At 43.4% G+C, this 19,404-nt stretch overlaps 1 protein-coding gene across 29 annotated transcripts in view; it reads left to right on the top strand.

Annotated features, from left to right (window-relative positions):
- The window catches only part of SCEL (sciellin), a 500,729-nt gene that overhangs the window by 160,989 nt on the left and 320,336 nt on the right, over window positions 1–19,404 (top strand). For 22 of the 29 annotated variants that reach the window (XM_069640237.1, XM_069640230.1, XM_069640207.1 and 19 more), the window contains 6 exons: window positions 4,132–4,185; window positions 8,052–8,087; window positions 9,338–9,409; window positions 9,582–9,854; window positions 14,261–14,332; window positions 15,778–15,837. In XM_069640237.1, coding sequence (XP_069496338.1) covers window positions 4,132–4,185; window positions 8,052–8,087; window positions 9,338–9,409; window positions 9,582–9,854; window positions 14,261–14,332; window positions 15,778–15,837 — 567 coding nt within the window. The remainder of the gene's footprint in view (window positions 1–4,131; window positions 4,186–8,051; window positions 8,088–9,337; window positions 9,410–9,581; window positions 9,855–14,260; window positions 14,333–15,777; window positions 15,838–19,404) is intronic. The other 7 variants (XM_069640234.1, XM_069640220.1, XM_069640208.1 and 4 more) reach the window with 1 other exon arrangement.

Raw genomic sequence — 19,404 nt, 5'->3', positions numbered from 1 at the left:
AGTTGGCGAACCCATTACTGAGGACTGGGCATTAAAATTCTCCTGGAACCTAGCACATTGAAATAATTCCTAATACTAAGCAAACAACCTCCCAAGAACTATGCAGACATAAAAAGCTACCAAGAGCCTGCATACAAAAAGAGAGTTGAAGTTTGGTTAGCCATCAAAACACCATGTTTCAGTAGCAGACACACGAAATTCCAGCCCAGACACATTGGACACAATGCAATAGCCCAAATAGTCTATCATGCCGGCATAGATCCAGATCTACTTCTGTATTTGCTCATCAGCCAGTTTTGCATGTTTACCTTTTTTAACATTGACTGATTCTGAGCATTTGCCGGGGACCTCTGACTGTCACTGATGAAGTATGTTAAGTAGCCCAAATTCTGGATTCCCATAGTCAGAGGTGCTGATTGTATCATTTGATGGAGCAGGTGGGATATGCACCAGAAGACAGTATGAGGGAACCGGATGCACGGATACAGACTCCAGTGTTGATCAGAGAATCGCATGCCCAACTCATTGAATAACCAGGGGAGAGTAGTTGGACTACAAGGGGTTTCCCTGTTAGGTTTCTGGACTGATGCCTAACCTGCAGAGTGCTTCTGGGTGCATTGTATATGACATCACCGGAAGAGGAGACAAAGCCAGTTAGTCATCTCACTCAGAATGTCACGTAGCCCTGAATCCTCTACCATGGACATACATGGACATGTGTGCTCCACCCAAGTAGTATAAAAGGAGATGCCACATGCTGTCTTTGCAATGGAAATTTGTGACACCAAGCAGTCCTTGCACCCAGTATTTGCAGCCAGCGCATGAGACCTCACATCAGTGATGCAGAGTACCAAGAATGTAATGAGTCAGTAGGCCAAGTACTGCATTGTTCTATTTTTATTCTTTTGTCAATTTTTGTGATGTAAGGAATACATTATTTTTCATGGTCAAGGCCAGATTTGTACTGATCCCTGGAACCTATTGGAATACACAAACTCTGCCATTTGAGCTTACACCAAATTTATCACACATTGGTCCTCATTACAAGTTTACCGGTAACGTAACAACGGTACCGGTAAGTTTGCCGGTACCATTGTTACCGTACCAGCAAACTACGAGTTCTGCTCGCGGGTGCTTTTCAGCCCGCCAGGTCGGACCTGGCCGGCAGAATGGCACTCGCAAGCATAGCATGTCAGATGCACCGGCACCATTCACGAATGGTGTCGGTGCATCTGACCTCCCCATTCCCATTGAGCCCTATGGGGCTCGAATGGGAATGGGGAGCATTTTTTTTTCGGTGCCCGAGAATGGTCAATTACCGGGTCCGCCAGGGTTGTAATACCCCGGTTATTACCAATTTGCCCATTCCCGGGTGCCAGAAAAAAACGACTCCAGCAGCAGCCGTGCCAGTTTTACCGGCACGGCTAGCGCCACAGTCATAATGAGGCCCATTGTGCTACCCAAAGGGATAAGGACTGTTCCAATGCCTTCTTGCTCACCAGCTGGGGTATTAAGCCACCTAGTGGGGACTGGGCAATGAAAGGATTCCGAGCTCAACCTCAGATTGTTTATAATTTATCAGCCTTTTTTGCCATGATTGCCTTTTCCGAATCATACCTTGCTAGTCTGCGGCTTCCCTCTTTCAAGGTGTTCTTGCCCATCTTTGGGTAACAGTGTCTGGCTGGGTGTGCACGAGAAGCCTGCATTGAGTCAGGTTGGCCTTCTTTCTTAATAGTGGATTTCCTAAAAACCTACATACATGTTATTACACAGTACGGCAATGTTCCCAGCCTGGAGTTGGCTTCTCAACTTTGGCCGGTCTTCTGCCAGGATAGGACCAAATGTTTTGGGGTAGATTTCTCCGCCATAAAGTCTCTTCCTTTGATACTCGGACTCACTGTTGCTCAGATTCATGCTCGAGCACTTGCACTTCAGGGAGTCTCTCAAGCCACACTTTTTTCAGACTCCCTACAGTGCTTGACTGCAGCACGGCCATTGCACCTCCCGGCTGACACCCTCATGGCCTGCCACCTGCTTCCCCTTCACTTTGCACCTTGGAGCAGGCGATGCCGCATGCAGTGAATTACATGCACCCAGATGCATTAACAGGGCAGCTTTTAATGAGAAACGAGGCACAGAAGCAGAAGGTGGCAAAATGACCAGTTTGTATGTTTGCCCTTTGGAATGGTCCTTTTAAACTGCAGATATCGGTGGGTATAACAGTGCCCCTTCTATGCTATGAATCACACCTGACTTGCCAGGACCCCAGACCCAGGATATAGTATTTGAACTCCATCTCTAGGCTGTTTCCAATAAGTCTTTCTCCTTTTAGAGCGGGGTCCATTACACAACACAGCACCACAGATGTGGGCACACCAACAACGCGCGCAGTTTGAACACAACCTCATATTCAATGTGGGTTGTACTACATCGTAAACATCAACATATTATCTGCAATACTTGTGGTCTTGTGATTTGGTTTAGCCCTTTTGACTTCACTTTTGTGGCGGCCAAGCTCACAAGGGAATATTTTCCCAGCGAGGTTTGACTTCCCTACAAATGTATAAGGGTTGCTTTCGTTATTTTATGTGGCAAGATATCTGTGTCTAACCATTTACGACTGGTGGAAAATGCTGCTGCTGCTTGAATGCTGCCACAGGTTTCATGCTTGGAACATACTATTACCATCTGTAGAACCGGGACTGGTAGGCACAAGAGTCACTTTAGATGCAACCCTGTTGGTGTGCCAGAGGACAACTATAGAAAACTCACAGTCCTCAGTGGGGACACACTTTCTCGATCCGGGGTAGTTGATTCGATGCTGGGAGGTCACGCCTTACCAATTGCGGCTTCATAGCTTAGATTTGGATTGGTGTCGCCCCCCTGCTTTGACAGGCACACCAGTATTATTGCTCTGCCACACTCGTTGGTAGACCCATGTCTTAAATCTTGGTTTTCCAAAATGATGTGTACATTGTTATGTTTTCGTTTTGCTGTTTTTTTTACAGTATAAGATTTTTTAGCCCAAACTATTATATCAGCAACACTCTTTCAACGTGCACCTTTCATCGTACTTAATACCACCCGTCCGGATGATAACATGCCGGATGAAAACGTTTAGAAGTCCGAAGACCCAAGATCCTGATGGCAAATAGATGAGATGTCCAGGAACCTTTGCAGTCACACTTTGTGGGAGCTTTGTTTCCTAGCTCTCCACTCACTCGAATACGGACATTCTGTTTCCAGTGTATTTTGGTATCAGTCATCCTTGATTCCACAAGAGTGACGGATAAAAAAAAGCTTTACCCATATTTTGGAGAGTGTTTTTCCACCATTCATTGTGACCACATTACAGATCAGATTTATATATCAATGGGGGTCATTATAACCTTACCGGTATCCTGGCGACAAACCCACCAGGATACCAGACGAATGGGATTACTGTTACCAGCACTTGGTCTAGTGGTATTACCGCCGGATTACGAGTGCCGGTATAGGTGGTTAGTCCCCATTCCATGGAGCACCATAGGATTCCATGGGAGACTGTGCCGGTATTACAGGAGCCGGTATTACCAGCGCCTGTAATACTGGGGATTGTTGCCAGTAGGGTGGCAGGATTACCTCCAGGTTTTAGCTGGGGGTAATTCCTCCACCTCACCGGCGAACTTGTAGTTGGCCGGTGTGGAAACATGCCGGTATACGTTAATACTGGCACGTTAATTCTGCACCGGCCTGCTTGTAATGAGGCCCAATGTAATTTAATGTGGCGTGCCATATTGGCAGACCCATTGTATGCCAGTACAGCAAATATTGAGTGTAATATAGAACCATGGATCTGTTCAATTGACAATGGCCGGATGAAGGGTTTCTTCTTCAGAAAATAAGAAAGGTTTAGAATCATTTGCTTACTGTTTATAAAAAAAAATGCTGATATTTCTATTAATACTGATGTACATTCTTTCAACTGCATTACCAGGTGCATGTTTGGTGCTATTTATTTTTACTTCAAAATACCTAAATGACACTAAAAGGTCAAAAGCACAACAATTGTCGTTGGTAACTAGTCCATCCTTTTCCTAATTTTACACTCAGAATGTGATCTGATGGAATAAATTATGTCTTTCTTTGTAGGCAGTCCTGGGCACCGTCAAATAAGACCCTCAGCACCACCGTGGAGACCACAGAGTAAGTAGCATTGAACAGGTCATGAGTGAAAGGTTATCAGGGACTCTGGTTGGGGAGATGCCTCCAGGGATGTTTGGGAAGGTCCCACCGTTCTGTGGAAAAACCGGAGCCTCCACCAGGGACTTTACAGTCAGTACCCAGAGGTTTCATTGACTTGACCTCTTTTCAGTGTGTGCACTGCTGATTTCAACCTGCTCCAATGACACTTAGTGCCTGAGCCATGGAATTTGTTTGCACGGTGCAAAGTGACTTCGCACTGTCAACAAACACCCTGATTCACAGAGCAGTGCAAAGTGTAGTCTTGCAGTGCACAGTCACTTTGCACTGCAAAAGTATTCTTTGCACCGTGAATTAGGCTCATTTAGCACAGTGCAAGGAGTACTTTTGCAGTGCAACTTTGTACTGCAAAAATAAAATGTGCACCGCTCTGTGAATCACGGGGCCTGATATACAGAATGTATAGCGCGGTGCAAATGGAGTTTGTACTGGTGCAAAGTGACTTTGCACTGCCAACAAACACCCTGATTTACAGAACAGTGCAAAGTGTATTGTTAAAAATACACTTTGCACTTTTCTGTAAATCCCTTTGCACTGAAAAAGTACTCTTTGCACTGCGCTAAATGGGCCAAATTCACGGTGCAAAGAATACTTTTTCAGTGCAAAGTGTTCTGCAAATCAGAGCGTTTGTTGTCAGTGCAAAGTTACTTTGCACTGCGCTAAAAATTCCATGAATCAGGCCCTAAGGGTAAAACTTATAAATGCATAATGCAGAAAGCACCTGCACTCCCAAAACCTATGTGATCAAACTATAAAAGCGTCAATAAATGTTCCACAAATTGTAGGTATTCATCATCCACTTCTGCAAAAAGATTCAGGCCACCAACTTTGTACCTACACCAGAGGGTAATTTGACTATTGTCCACCCAAATGGCTGCACGACCTGTGATTGCACAGGCCTTGTTGGATTCAAGGTGAGCCAAAAGGAGTAAGCATACAACATTTAGTTGCAAACATATACATCCGTGTTCACCCACCTCTATTTAGGCCAGAGTAAAAACATGGACACAGTGCAAGACATCCCTGACAGATATGGCGGCGAGGAGACCACAGAGGGAATACTATCAGGCAGCAGAAGCAGCTTCTCATCACCGAGGCAACGCACAAGAGCCCTGCAGAAGAGCCCAGGTTTCCAATGGCGGATGATGTTCCTGGCAGTGGGCGAGGAGGGTCCGGTTCACCAATGAGCATGTTCTGCCAAGATCCCATTGCTGTCTGTAGCACATCAGAGAGAGTCTAACATGCGGTGATACGGTTAGCACCTCCCATGCATCCGCTTCCGGATACCCCTGGTGACAGTGTCCTGGTGATCTGCTGCGGCAGCACGTGCTGAGGCAACATAGCCCTAGCACCACTCCCGCTCTCGGGCAGATAGAGCAGAAGCGCACAGAGCGACCTGCCAACAATGCGGCATCGGTGAGCAGGCCGTGACAAGCAACCTCGCACCAGCCGTGATGTCACGTGACAGGGCTGAACTAGAAACTCTTAGACCAAGAACATTTTCCTTGGGTTTTTACATAAATACATATTTCTGTGAAATAAAAAATAAAAAAAATTAAAAAATACATATTTTTAGAAATGGTAGACCCCTGCCCACTTCAACAGCTCGACTCCCAAACAGAGAACAGAGCAATCCTTCAATTCTTCTAAAGACCATCATTACAAAGAATATCGTGTTTTTTTCCTACGGCTGACCTTATGTGAACAAGTTTCTCTGACCCGCAATCTTTACCAAATGCCCCTCTTTAAAGCCCACCACCTCTCCAGCTGCCACACAGTGCCTGACGCAGACCGCACAATCCACCTCCACTCCATGCGCCTCATTGGTCACTTCCGGGTTATAGGAGCCAATTGTTTAGCTTGATACAAGAAAAGAGAAATAGTAACATTCATGAAATAAATGGATATGGTCAATGCATCCTTTTTCTGTACTGTCAAAGATTCTGTTGGTCAGTTGCATCCTTACTTTGCAATAATATTGGAGCTGTGTTCCTTCTAATATGGGGTAGGGAAAGGACTGACAGCACTGTTAGGAGCTCCAAACCCATTACACAGCATCTTTCATCTGCTGTGGTCCTGAGGTCACTTTCTGATTCCCGCAATTTCCCTAAAGCCATCAACAAGGTGGATCCCGGGAATTGCACGAGGCCTCCCACGCCTCCCGGGCAGGATTGACCCATGTCATTTTGTGGTCACACTGGCCGTGAGAGTAAAATCAGATTACAGTCTCAGCTGAGAAAAACACAATGATGGCTATATTTCAGCAGACTCCACATTGGCATTTTTGATGCACCGTTGTCAGTTGCTAAGCGACGCCATGCAAACGAAACCAGGGGAAGCATGCCGGTGATTGACATGTCAGTGTAAGAGGGCGAAAAAAAACACGACAGCGTCGAAGCTGATCGTTCCTTTCCCGGCAATTGTAAAATAATCAGGCAATTATTTCAACATAAATCCTTCTTCTTTCAAGGGTTTAGCAGAATGGCAGTCGCTTGAGAAGAAATCACGTGACTTGCAGCTTCTCCGCTAACGATGGAATCGCAGTCCGTATTGATCTGTTGTTTTCATCATGAATAGCTGAGAGGAGCAGATTTAGAAAAATGAAATAAGTGATTCAATACATATATTTCATTTTTTTTAAAGAGATTATGCCAACAACGCCAATTAATCAGGGTCTTGCGTGTCTGATGCAGCTATAAATGTAGAGTGTCGTATGTTTTGCTTTAGGCGTGGGTGTGATGGCGGATAATTGTTGCATTCATTCGGTGCCATGGATGCAATGGCAGAGCTAGGGCATGAGCAGGGGGGGTGTAGTCACCCCCCTGGGTCCCCTCTGGTGCCCTGTGCACCCCCAGCCTCCCGCTGGCACCCTATTATCCACCCCCCTCTGGATGTCATTGAGCCTGTCTTCAGGAATTCTGCATCTGATCCATCATTGATGTATAACATCGTCAGAGTGGTGGAAGAGGACCACGTGCAACAGGTTGTGCTCTGGGACCTGGAAGCATCTCTTGAGCTAGATGGAATTACCAATAAAGATCTCAGGCCAAATAACTGGACAGACTCAACGAATATGGCAAAATGTACTACTTTATTCTCAATTTAATAAAGTAGGGTCAACTGGCAGACGTCAGACTGATCCTTCCACAGTCACACACAAATTTGATTACACATAGGTCTTATACCCTCTTATCCATCATCTATGATGTCATCCTATGTGGCAAACTGTAAAACGTATTAGCGGGAGGGATTGGGTAGAGGAACATATCTACTTATAGACTACATAGAGGTTAGTACATCATTGGCTGTCTCTTATCTGTGCGGCACGCCTCGAACTGCCTCTAAATACGTGTAATACTGATAATAGCGAACAAAATGCCAGTGGATTGGTCTATGCAACATTGTATAGCAGGTTGCTCCATTGACCCACTGATTGGTTGGGCCAAAGCATCTGGAAGGCCAATGGTCATCTGATTTAAGTCACATCATCTCTGTTAATGTATGCCATTGGTCGGGTCCTACTTCCACTTTTGCACATTCATCACACTAGTGGAAAAGCATCAACCGCAACTTCCCCAACTCTGATCATATAGGGTACTGCTGTACCTCTACACCTCATCTACATGGGCACATTGACCACAAGAGTGAAAATGCATGAGAAATCACAACCTCTCCAACTTTGATCACTTGAACCATTCTTCCCTACGGTGATGGTGACACTAACAGTAGCTCTAGGCATACAATAATGGAACAACGCGCAACATTTAGTATTTCACGCGTTCTTAACATATACCGTTATTTCCTTCTAGAAACAACATGCCCAGCAAAACAGAGGGACAGAAAATGTATGTATGATTTTAATTTTATTTTTAAATAAATATTTGTTTTTGTGCAGACTGTTGCTCCATTCAAATTCTCTGTGCTTGATAATGTGTGCCATATACCCTCGGTTAGTAGATGAGGTAGGTAAATGCGAAATGCCCGCAGATGCACTGAGTGTTACCGTGCATTTATTTTCATTGTTGAGCATGGAAGGGGCCCATTATGACTTAAGCTGAGTTGGAGCCTTGGGTGAGTCAGAAGGCCTCAACAGCGTCCATAAGTACTACATTCCATACCTGCTGCAGTGGCCCTGGAGTTATGCTTTTACTGGCTTCAATCTGCACTTGTTTGTCCCCTTGCGATGCCAGTGCTTGGTGAAAAATGAGAGAAAAGTAGAGTACAAAATAACCGCCACCCCCATTAAGGCAAAAAGTCGTTTTATATTGTAAGAAAGTGTTGAAGAAAAAATAAAGAGCTTAAACTAGTAGCCATGGACAATTTGCACCGTCACGCCAGTATTCGACCTGTATTTTATCCAACTAGATGAAAACGTGTGTTATGGTGTACATGAAGGTGACATTTGTTGTACTTTTTATTTGATCAAGTAGCCGCTAAAAGCTGGTGTTAATGAAAGAGGTTGTCTTTTCAGACGCGTCTGATGTGCTGAACATGTTCATTGGTGTATTTACATGTCCATCATTGTGTTTGACATGGCTGTTAACGGAGGTTAATGACGTTATGCTGGACGACGGGCAGAATTGTACAATTTGGCAATTTCGTTCTCCAGCAGCTCACGTGTGTGAGTTTGTGGATCCACAGTTTAAGCCCATCCCTATGTTGGGAGATAAGTGGGTTCGTGCATTGTGGAGAGCCGTGAAGTCACACCTGTCATTAAAGGTCTAAAAGACAGACAATCACATGGTAGAAAACATGGCGTTACATGCATAAAATATGAGAGAAGGTACTAGGAAAATACCTGACCTGAACACAATCATTATGTATGCAATAGTTAACATCTTTGCCCAACAATACGATCACCTCTGCATGAAGTTTTGACTTTAGTATCACATTCTTATCAAAAAACACTTCTCATTCTAGACAGGCCAACATTACATAATAATGCCTTAAATCCCTGCAGTCTCTGTATATGACTGTTTTTTTGTCTGTGAGAAATAGAATGCTTCCGCCCGATTGTTTAAATACACTAGTATGTATAAGCCATGTATAATGTGACTAGAAAAATAATTTGGTCCATTGCTCTCCTGCTTTATAGTACCATCTACTCTTCAGACTCATCTTCACCTGATAAACCGAGATCGAATTTGGTTGAGAGCGCAAGGGCAAGGTAATGTTATCCGTCTTTTCTTGTAACAAATGACATTCGTTTCACCGGCTTCCATAGTGCTATGTTCTCTGGTCATTCCCACACACACTATCATATAAGCAGTACCAACATGACAACACAACTCAGCCAATCAATATGTTATTAAGCACGACTCTTTTTCTTTTACCTTCAGATTTGAAAAAGTTGATGACAATCCAAAGGTTTCCATGCCAACAAGTCCCCCCTCTACCAATAAGGATGGAAAGCCTAAAGTATTTCCCCCAGCAGTCCCTCCTTCTTATGTCGATGGCAATTCCAAAGGTCCTTCTCAAACAGTCCCTCCAACAGTTAACAAGGATGACAGGCCCAAAGTGTCACCTCCACCAATCCCCCCTCCCTCTAACAAGGATAGCAACAGCAAAGGACCACTACCAGCCACTCCGCCATCATCTGCAAAGGATGGAAGGTAAATATTGTACTTCTACATATCATTGTCATGTGTGCCTGCACCAGTGGGAAATGCCATTAAACAATTGGGGGCCTTTGTATAATTAATGATTGTGTCCATACTGCTGACACAATTAAGGTTTTAATTAAGCATAATTTGCATCAGAGCTCATCCCAAAATCTAAAGAAACCATACACAATGTTTGATGGTTTCCAAGTTCTTGTAATTGAAGGGCGCCCTTATAGGGAACGTTAGCACTAATTAAAAATGGTCCCCTCCTGGCTTCCATAAGGTCTTGATGGGCAATGCTTGCATCTCGTGGATGGATGGCTTGGAGATGTTTGCCTTTTATGATTATAGGCCAGGGATCTGCAACCTGTGACTCTCCAGATATTTCGTACTATGACTCCCATGATACCTCCCATGGCTTATGCTGTTTAGGGCTGATGGTAATTGCAGTCCAAAACATCTGGGTAGTCAATGGTTGGTGACCAGTGTTATAGGCCAAGAATGCAATTTGTGCTTAAAGATAGGACAAGCAGACACCTTTTTGCATAGTGTACATAGAGGAGCAGAGCAATATGCCAGTAGAGGATTGTAGCCTTCCTACAGGTCTACCCCCTTTTATACCTTTGATTAGCTTGAATTTGTAGAGCACGGTGATAGTTTGTATTTTACTAGCATTCTTTATTGGTGCAACCTATGGCTTCATGGATCCTGGATGAACCACATTTTCACTTAACCATGAGTAATCAATGACCAATCAGCGAGCGCTGGGATGCCCCCAATATTAATGTACGCAGTTATGGAATGTCTTCAAAAGGTGTGTCTTTCCACATGAACTCAAAGGGGCTTTAAGAAGTGGTGGAAGGTCTTTGTAAATATTTGCATTTTTTAACATACTCCAGTAGCAGACGACAGATGCTTCTCCAGAGAAATGGTACTGACCAATTGCATGATGGTTTCACATGGTACGTTAATCCTATATTTAATTAGAATGCAGTTTACGTAGGCCGATCACAAGATTTGGAGAACAGACCTAAGCATGTCAGGACTGACATGACGTAGGTGTTCGACCCTTTCCTGTAATTTTTCCTTTTTGGTGCCTGCTCAAGGAGATGTCCTTGAGAAGGCCCATATGGCCCAACATGTCTATCTATCGGCCACATAACTTATAGTTAATGTGCCACACTGTCATTTGGAAGAAGAAACCTGCAATCTCACCTGCAAATATGTAGGGCGTAGAATTGTGGGCTCTCCACTTGCAAGAAGGGTTCAGCCTGAAAGAGCTGGTCAACCCCAGTGTGATTGTGTGACACCTGGCCCCTCTTCTGCTCTTCTTGAGGTTCACTAAGAGGATGCATCATCACAGTACAGATGCAGAATCAAATGGTAGATAACAGTGAAGAAAGACTCGAGATGTCTGGCAGTGCGTTAGCAAACCATTGTCATTTACAAGGGCTCTTCCATTCCATAATCCACAATGCTCCCATAACACACCTCTCTAACATGTATTCTGTTTCACCAGGGATAACAAACGTTTTACATTGTCACAGTTGTGCCTCTTTCATAATTAATGCTTTTGGGGGAGAACTCCCACTCTTCAAAAATGCATGAAAAATGTGAACGTTTCCGATGTTAGGTTATAGAAGATTTGTAGAGTCCACTGCCACCACACAAGCCGGCCCCGGTGCTGTTACAATATCCTGAACTCCTTATAAAATAAAATCAGGCCCCAGCATTTGTTAGGTCTCTAGAAAGAAGATACAAAGAGAGAAGTGTTTAGTGTATTTCTATATACAAAAGGATCCAAGCTGCATGCAATCTCGAGAGGGAGGCCATGCCAGAGCTTCCCTACCAAGTGGTATCAGGTAATATTATCCCCACCAATAATATCACCATATATATGGTCGCGGGGTAAGGCCATAGGTGATATTATTAGTGGACATAATTTATGGGGTTATTGGGACTGGGGGTTGCAGGGGTGTCCCTCGCTCCATTAAAAAAATTATGGTGGTTGCAGGGGTGTCCCTTGCAGGTTCCATGGCTTTATATCGACGCAAAAATATGGCAATATTTTTGTATGGCAATATTTTTGCAGGGATATTAACACATGGAACCTACAAAGCAGGGAAAGGCCCTACTTCTGATTCTTGCGATAGTCCGGGGGACAGCCAATAAACACCTAGCCATTAACCGTAACTGATACTTCATGAAGCATTATGGAGGTTGTTTCAATGGTAAAACTACAACATAAGTGGACTTAGTCACTGTATTCAATTATTTAGGCAAGAGGGGAACCTGCTTGACGTAGGCAGGGGCCAGCAACACAGTGCACATACTTGGTATATCAGCGTTCTCATGCTTCCACAAAGGAATCCGTTTCGGGATCTATGTGACAATGGTGGAAAACATTTTGTTTGATGGTGTTCGTGGGGCTTTAATTGTTCCCAATAATTTTGTTTTGTCATCTTTTAATTTTTATCTTGATTCACAGGTTGTCCTAATTTAGGAGCATGCTCTGATGGTACTCGCGCCTTTCAGTGTTTAAGCCATAAAGATTGCGCATTTTGTATGCTCAGGTTTATCTCAGTTTCTCAGAAGTGGCAATAATATGATATTGCACGATTATTCTCTCTCGTAAAGACCTTACATGGTGGTGAATATCGTCGGCCCTTATCTTGTCATTCATGTAACACATAATCTTTCCAACAGAAATTGTTCAGCTATAACCCCATAAGCAATAGTGAAACATTCAAATAAATATTCTTCTAGAAAATCTTTGACTTTATAAGCAATAAGGAAATAAAACTCAGATGATCAGTCTGTGTGCCCCAGTTATAACCTCTTCTCCCATTCTGAGAATGAGTGGAAGTGCAACTCAATATCCCTGATATATACAATACATTTTATATTATACATAAATCTAAATGACACCCTTTTTCCTAACCTTAGTGCAATTGAAGCTACATGATTGAACCTTTGAGTTCCCTAAGAACATGCAGATATAGGATCTAAAAATGTGCCTCGTTTGTCCTTAGGGCACATATGTATATATGCACTGTTTTGGGATCAGGACAGTACGTTTTGTGCTCCAGCCCAAGTCCCATGCACCCTGCGCAAAGCTTTACCTCTAGTCTTGGCTCCCTGAGCCTCTGGGCAGTGATGATCATGGAAAAGGATATTATCATAAGTGTATCAAATGAGATACAATTTGGGGTTATTTCATATTAAAAAAAGTGAAATCCCTAAAATACATTTAAGGAATAATACTGAGATGGCCCGGAAGCATCTATTTTACATGTAAGAGTTGGAGGGATGAGATCTTTTTTCCAATATTGTGTTGTATAATGTATTCTTTATTCAGGATTTAAAGTATTCAAACACAGGTTTGATATTTATTGTCTATAGTTTAGGGTAATTCTTTCTAAAGGATTTGAATGCATATATTAAGGGGATTGGAAGCGCTTCATGGAACATTGCATTGGCATGGGGAAGATTGATCTGCAGCAGCATTGGAAATCAGTCGAAAGGCCACATATTTGACAATGATTAGTAGGGGTATCCAGCCGTATATCTCTGCGAGGAATTGCAGTCAGATACCGAAAGGAAGATGAGAAATTCATTCAGCTTATAAGTAGCATGAAAGCAACGGACTACAAAGCCAGGGCTATTAATTCATATATCATCACCTTCCCTACAGTGATCTAAAGCTCCTATCAAGAAAGCCATATTGCGGTAGTATTGATTAGGCATCTTGAGGTAGTACTGATTATGCAGTAGGAAAGGATATTTTCCAGTTGCACTGTTATTAAACATAAGACAAAGTCAATCTTTGTCTAAAACTGAACCCGCATGTCATGAATCAGTATCCCTTCAGTCTAGCGTAGAAAATTGATTTAATTTGTTTTCAATGAGCATAGTTGAATGGTCGTATACAAATTGTTCGAACTACAATTGTTCAAGTTACAGTTGATCTTTGCAGAAAGTTTGAAGGTCAGTTGTTACATATATGTGAGGGGGACACCCCACAGCTCCCCACCCAATGCAAAACCCCACACACAAACCCATTATGTATATATATATATATATATATATATATATATATATATATATATATATATATATATATATATATATATATAATAAACAGTCAATTGTGCAAAGGTCAATTCGGACCCTTCAAATTGAAATTCAGTGAATTCGGGCATTCGAACAATTGTGTTCCAACAATTTGGGTAATACCTATTTGAATATCAATGATTGAAAAATTGTATAATGTGTACTATGTGGGTAACATTTAACAAATCTTTAGGCATGATATGAAAGATAAAACATGTATTACAATAAACGAAGGCAGAAACATCTTTTCAAAACATCACAAGTAATTTCTAAATATAAACATGGATTATGTGTTCCCATAGAATGGCGCTGCCTCCAAAGCCTGTCATACTGGATAACACTGAGAGAAGAAGCGCCACTGAGAGGAAAGCGAGGTAGGACCAGTTTCACTCTAGCTAAAGCGTTTTCATGCTAATATATGAAAGAAGAAGATCGAGCCCAACCTGTACTTCTGTAGCTGCACACTCTTGGGGTGAAATATTACTAGCATCTCCAACTCTAGAACACCGCACGACGGTTTGCCCTTTTTATGGCTAGTGGCAGTCCTGAGTTTTGAGAAACATTACTCACATTCAAACAAAATGCCACCATTTTGTCTTTGTTGTCTTGTTTATTTCTTGCAATCCAACCGACAGTTGAATGGCATTTTAGACCCGTTCATGAAAATGTTCCTCAAAATTGCAATGGAAATGGGGCAAGTGTACATGCGAAAGATCCCTCAGCCATGGTAAGCTTCCGTTAGTGCTGCCTTTGTCTTGGTTTTCGAGAAGGAGTCGCTACTTTCTGGCAAAGCGTACCCTTGTTTTCGCTGCAGTGTATATTTGCATTGCTTACCATGGCGTTTTGGCCATGGTCCTCCAAACATACCACACCAATGGCTCTGAGTTAACGTTTCAGTGGTGGCAGACATCTTCTTCTGTGCTCCTTATATCTGGCAATTTGCACTGTGTGTTCAAAATGTCCACTGTTGCTAATCGTCGCCCTACATAGCCAAAACCTTAACTGCCCCCTTTTGCACAATGTGTCCTTGCTACACTACAATTTTGTTTGTTTATTTGTTTCTTTTATTAATATAGCGCACCTAACCCTTAGGTATCTGGGCACATAATGCCGGTTCTTTTCACTGCAAACCCCCTTCACATTTGACAGGATATTAGATTCCTATTGGCATTCTTGGTTGAAAGGATAAGGAGTTGAATAGGCATGACACATGCACTACCTCCCCACCGGAATGGTGGGCTTTGAGGTTCACTGACAGGCAGTGCGAGCAGGCTTGCACTGCTGCTGATGGCTTCCTACTTCATGGCTCTCAATCTTCCTATTTTCAGGAGCACTAAATCCATACCCTAAATTGTCATTAATGCATCGGGTGCTATTTCACTGGTGCAAGTGCATTAGCACATGTGCAAATATTGTCCGAGTGCTAAAAATAAATCTTTGGATACAGTGTTTGCACCAGAGCAATATTTGCTCTAGTCCTAGTCCATTGGTCTGGTGCAAAAACATATTAAAAAATATTATTTTCACTGGAGCAATTGCTGCCCTGCCTGTACCATAAAGACGTGGAAACTGCGGTTCATTCGGATTCACTCAATACCAATTTCATGTCTGTCTGGCAGGCATCAGCCCTCTTTTTCTCTACCCGTTTCCTATGGTTTAATTATGTTTCCATAGCACCTGTGCAATATTTCTGAACTGGTCAACCTCTTTACTTCCCAAAGTTGTGAGTGATTGGAAGCATTTTGATGCCATGACAGGTCACAGAGGACTCTGACCCATGTTATATGAAACCTAATCGTGTTTATTTTATTTGGTACAGGAGCCAACAACTTGATGATCTCATTGGAGAAGTAAACCCGGCAGTGAAGCCATTCAAAAGGTGTGAGTCGATTGAAAGTGGTGGGCGTTTTGTTACCCCAACAGGCATCCTAACAAGAAACTAAAGAAGGTTCCAGCGAGTTGTATATTGTGCTTTCTTGGCATTTTTATGCGGGTGCTAATTGTGCTAGCACTAAAGTTTTAATAAAATAATGATTTGTGTGAAATGCCCATTTAATAGGAAACTTTCATCCCAGTAACTTTTACCTATAATCAGTGGACAGCCCAGATCTAAGGAAGGGGCACTGAAAATGAAGTGGGCAGTCGGAATGCCAATAGTTTGTGCATTGGGTACTGTGGGGGTCAGAGTGCACAGTATGGATGCAGGAATTCCCTCTTGCCTGACCTTAGGAGCAGTACTGTCTCCACAAGGGAGTATGTGCATGCCCTGCTAGTGTGGGCCTAGCAGGGTTGCTTTTGTAAATAGAACCTTGTACAGAGAATGGATCGTGCCCAGATCTTCTGTCTGCAGCTGTCAACTCCCAGCCTTCATTGCACTCCAGGGACAGCATGTTTACTGATAGGGCGCTGCGCACCTCCAGTCAATGCTTTAAGTGGGAGGTGGAATTGAGGGAGGGCCTATAACAAATGGGGGTGGCCTAAGTGCTGGGCCTGGCCTGAAAAGGGCTGGGCTGACTTAAAGAGGGAACACCCTGACCCAATTAATCATGACACCATGCAACCATGTATTTTGGGTCACTCAGGAAGGTCTCAGGAGGTCTTGTTTGCACTGATTCTACCAATTGTAACTAAATCTCGCTGGCTCGGTTTGTAAATACATCACTGTCTGCAAATAAATCACTCCCTGGGTATATAAACAATTAAATCAGTGGGTAAATCACCCCTATTTTGTAAATCATGTTTGAGAAAGGGGAATGGCGCAAATAACAGCAAAGTGGGTCCTGGCTGCTTTGCATAAAATCAAAGAGCATTTTGGGAACTTAAAGTGTGAAACCTTCTCAGCATGTAAAACACACACAGACATGGTTTTCTGATCATTTCATTTGTCATAACACTCCCCATTACAGTTCAATGTTCACAAATCACAAGCTATCTATAATCATTTAGACAGTCTTAATTTATTGCGATGGGGTGTTGACTGCACAATAGCTAATTTCTTTAAATACATTTCTTTCACACCCTGAAAATCAATCACTCCCCTACAATTTAGTTTTCCCCTTCATATGCAAATTCAAAAGAAGTCCACTAGTACTCGCTTGTTGTCCCCTAGCATAGTCATTAAGGACTAGCGTATTAGCATTATTACAGCATGTCCAAATCACAGTGTCGCGACCCTTTTCATCTTCCTGATTGCCCCAATCTAGCACCGCAGGACCTTGCTAAGTGCTTAACTCCTAAACATGGCTGTTTGCACCTGAGAAATGTAGGAGCTGCATCTAAGGGGCAGAGAATGGGGTTAGGATTCTGTTCTGCTCTGTGACTGTCTGCCTCATGCCATGCATGTATTGTAGTTGTGTATGTTTATATATAACGTATTCCTCACATTGGGCCTCATTCCTACCCAGGCGGTAAGTTACCGCCTGGGTCGTACCTTTACCACCATGGCGTAAACTATGTTTACGCCATGGGGGTTGGCGGACTTACCGCCCCATTCCTAGGTTGGCGGGGCGGTAAGTCCCCAATCCCCATTTACCCTTCCCCATTCCCATTTTTGCCCCATAGGGCATAATGGGAGTGGGGGAGGCGTTAATTATGCCACCGTAAATTACGGTGGCGTAATTAACAACAAGGGCCCTCATTACGACCCTGGCGCTAAGGGGTCTGCGCCAGCGTTAGCTGCGCCGACCCCTTACCGCCAACTACGAGTTCCCATAGCGCCATGGTCATTTTTCCGCCCGCTTTTTGCGGGCGTAAAAATCCATGGCGCTATGGGACCTCTGTGTTAATTACGCCACCGTAGTGTACGGTGGCGTAATTAACACCTTCCCCACTCCCATTGAGCCCTATGGGGCCGAAATGGGAATGGGGAAGGGTAAATGGGTCAATGGGGACTTACCGCCCCGCCGACCTCGGAATGGGGCGGTAAGTCCGCCATCCGCCATGGCGTAAAGGGACTTTGCGCCATGGCGGAAAAGTCCGCCGATGGCGGTAAAAATCCGCCAGGGTCCTAATGAGGGCCAAGGTCCCTTAGCGCCATGGATTTTAACACCTGCTAAAAGCAGGTGTTAAATCCTCCATGGCGCTAAGGGACCTCGGAATCAGGCGGTAAGGGTCGGCGCTGTTTACGCTGCCGTAAACCCCTTACCGCCTGGGTCGGAATGAGGCCCATTGCATACTTAAGGAAGCAACACATTAATATGGCATATAAACCGTCATGCATTGTCTACACAAAAAATATATATCTGCTTGTCCTTGGCATTCAAATGGAGGATGGACAAAAACAATGTCTTCGGCGTGTACACTAGGCAGAAGAATGCAACACAATTAAACAGCCCCTCTTCTAGTGCTGAGTCCATGAAATCTCAAGAGCCTGTACAATCCCCACATTACATTTCCATCCAGTGGTACCAAAGCACCAGCCATATCCAAAGTAAAACTAGTCACATGAAAGCAGATACCAAAAGACACATTCCTACCAATGCAACAACAGCAAGGATAGGAACAAGGTGGGAGAGGGGGGAAGTGGATTAGAGGGTGTCAGTTCAAAGGTCAAGATAACTGACGAGGGATGGGACTAGTATGATGAATACATTGATTGACATGCAGTATGATCCCGCTGTGTCCTCAGACCTGGAATAGCTGCAGTAGGATCCACATAGTACGGAAAAACAAAATAGTTATCTTTATCTGTTCTTAAACTATGCTATGGTTCTAATTATATGCTGGTTTTTTATCAATTGACCAAGTCACTGCTACTAATATGCTACATTTCTTATAAAAACAGATATCCAGTTCTATATTATCTGCCAACATACACGATCTAGGAGTAACATATAGGCTGCCATCAACAGATTACATTATGTTAGGCAGACATCAATATTAAATAATTTAGACTTAAGTTACCAAAGCATGGTGTGCATCATCTATTACCAAAGCAGGGTTTTTGGTGTGCATCATCTATTACCAAAGCAGGGTTTTTGGTGTGCATCATCTTTTACCAAAGCAGGGTTTTTGGTGTGCATCATCTTTTACCAAAGCAGGGTTTTTGGTGTGCATCACGTATTACCAAAGCAGGGTTTTTGGTGTGCACCATCTATTACCAAAGCAGGGTTTTTGGTGTGCATCATTTTTTACCAAAGCAGGGTTTTTGGTGTGCATCATCTATTACCAAAGCAGGGTTTTTGGTGTGCATCACGTATTACCAAAGCAGGGTTTTTGGTGTGCACCATCTATTACCAAAGCATGGTTTCTGGTGTGCATCATCTATCACCAAAGCAGGGTTTTTGGTGTGCATCATCTATTACCAAAGCAGGGTTTTTGGTTTGCATCATCTATTACCAAAGCAGGGTTTTTGGTGTGCATCATCTATTACCAAAGCATGGTTTTTGGTGTGCATCATCTATTACCAAAGCAGTGTTTTGGGTGGGCAGTGTCTGTTAACTTTCCG

This window comes from Ambystoma mexicanum, chromosome 7q (genome assembly GCF_040938575.1).
Source record: "Ambystoma mexicanum isolate Mex_15411 chromosome 7q, UKY_AmexF1_1, whole genome shotgun sequence".
Classification (NCBI taxonomy): domain Eukaryota; kingdom Metazoa; phylum Chordata; class Amphibia; order Caudata; family Ambystomatidae; genus Ambystoma; species Ambystoma mexicanum.
The sequence above is the reverse complement of the archived record's forward strand: the minus strand, read 5'-3'. Positions and strand labels throughout refer to the sequence as shown.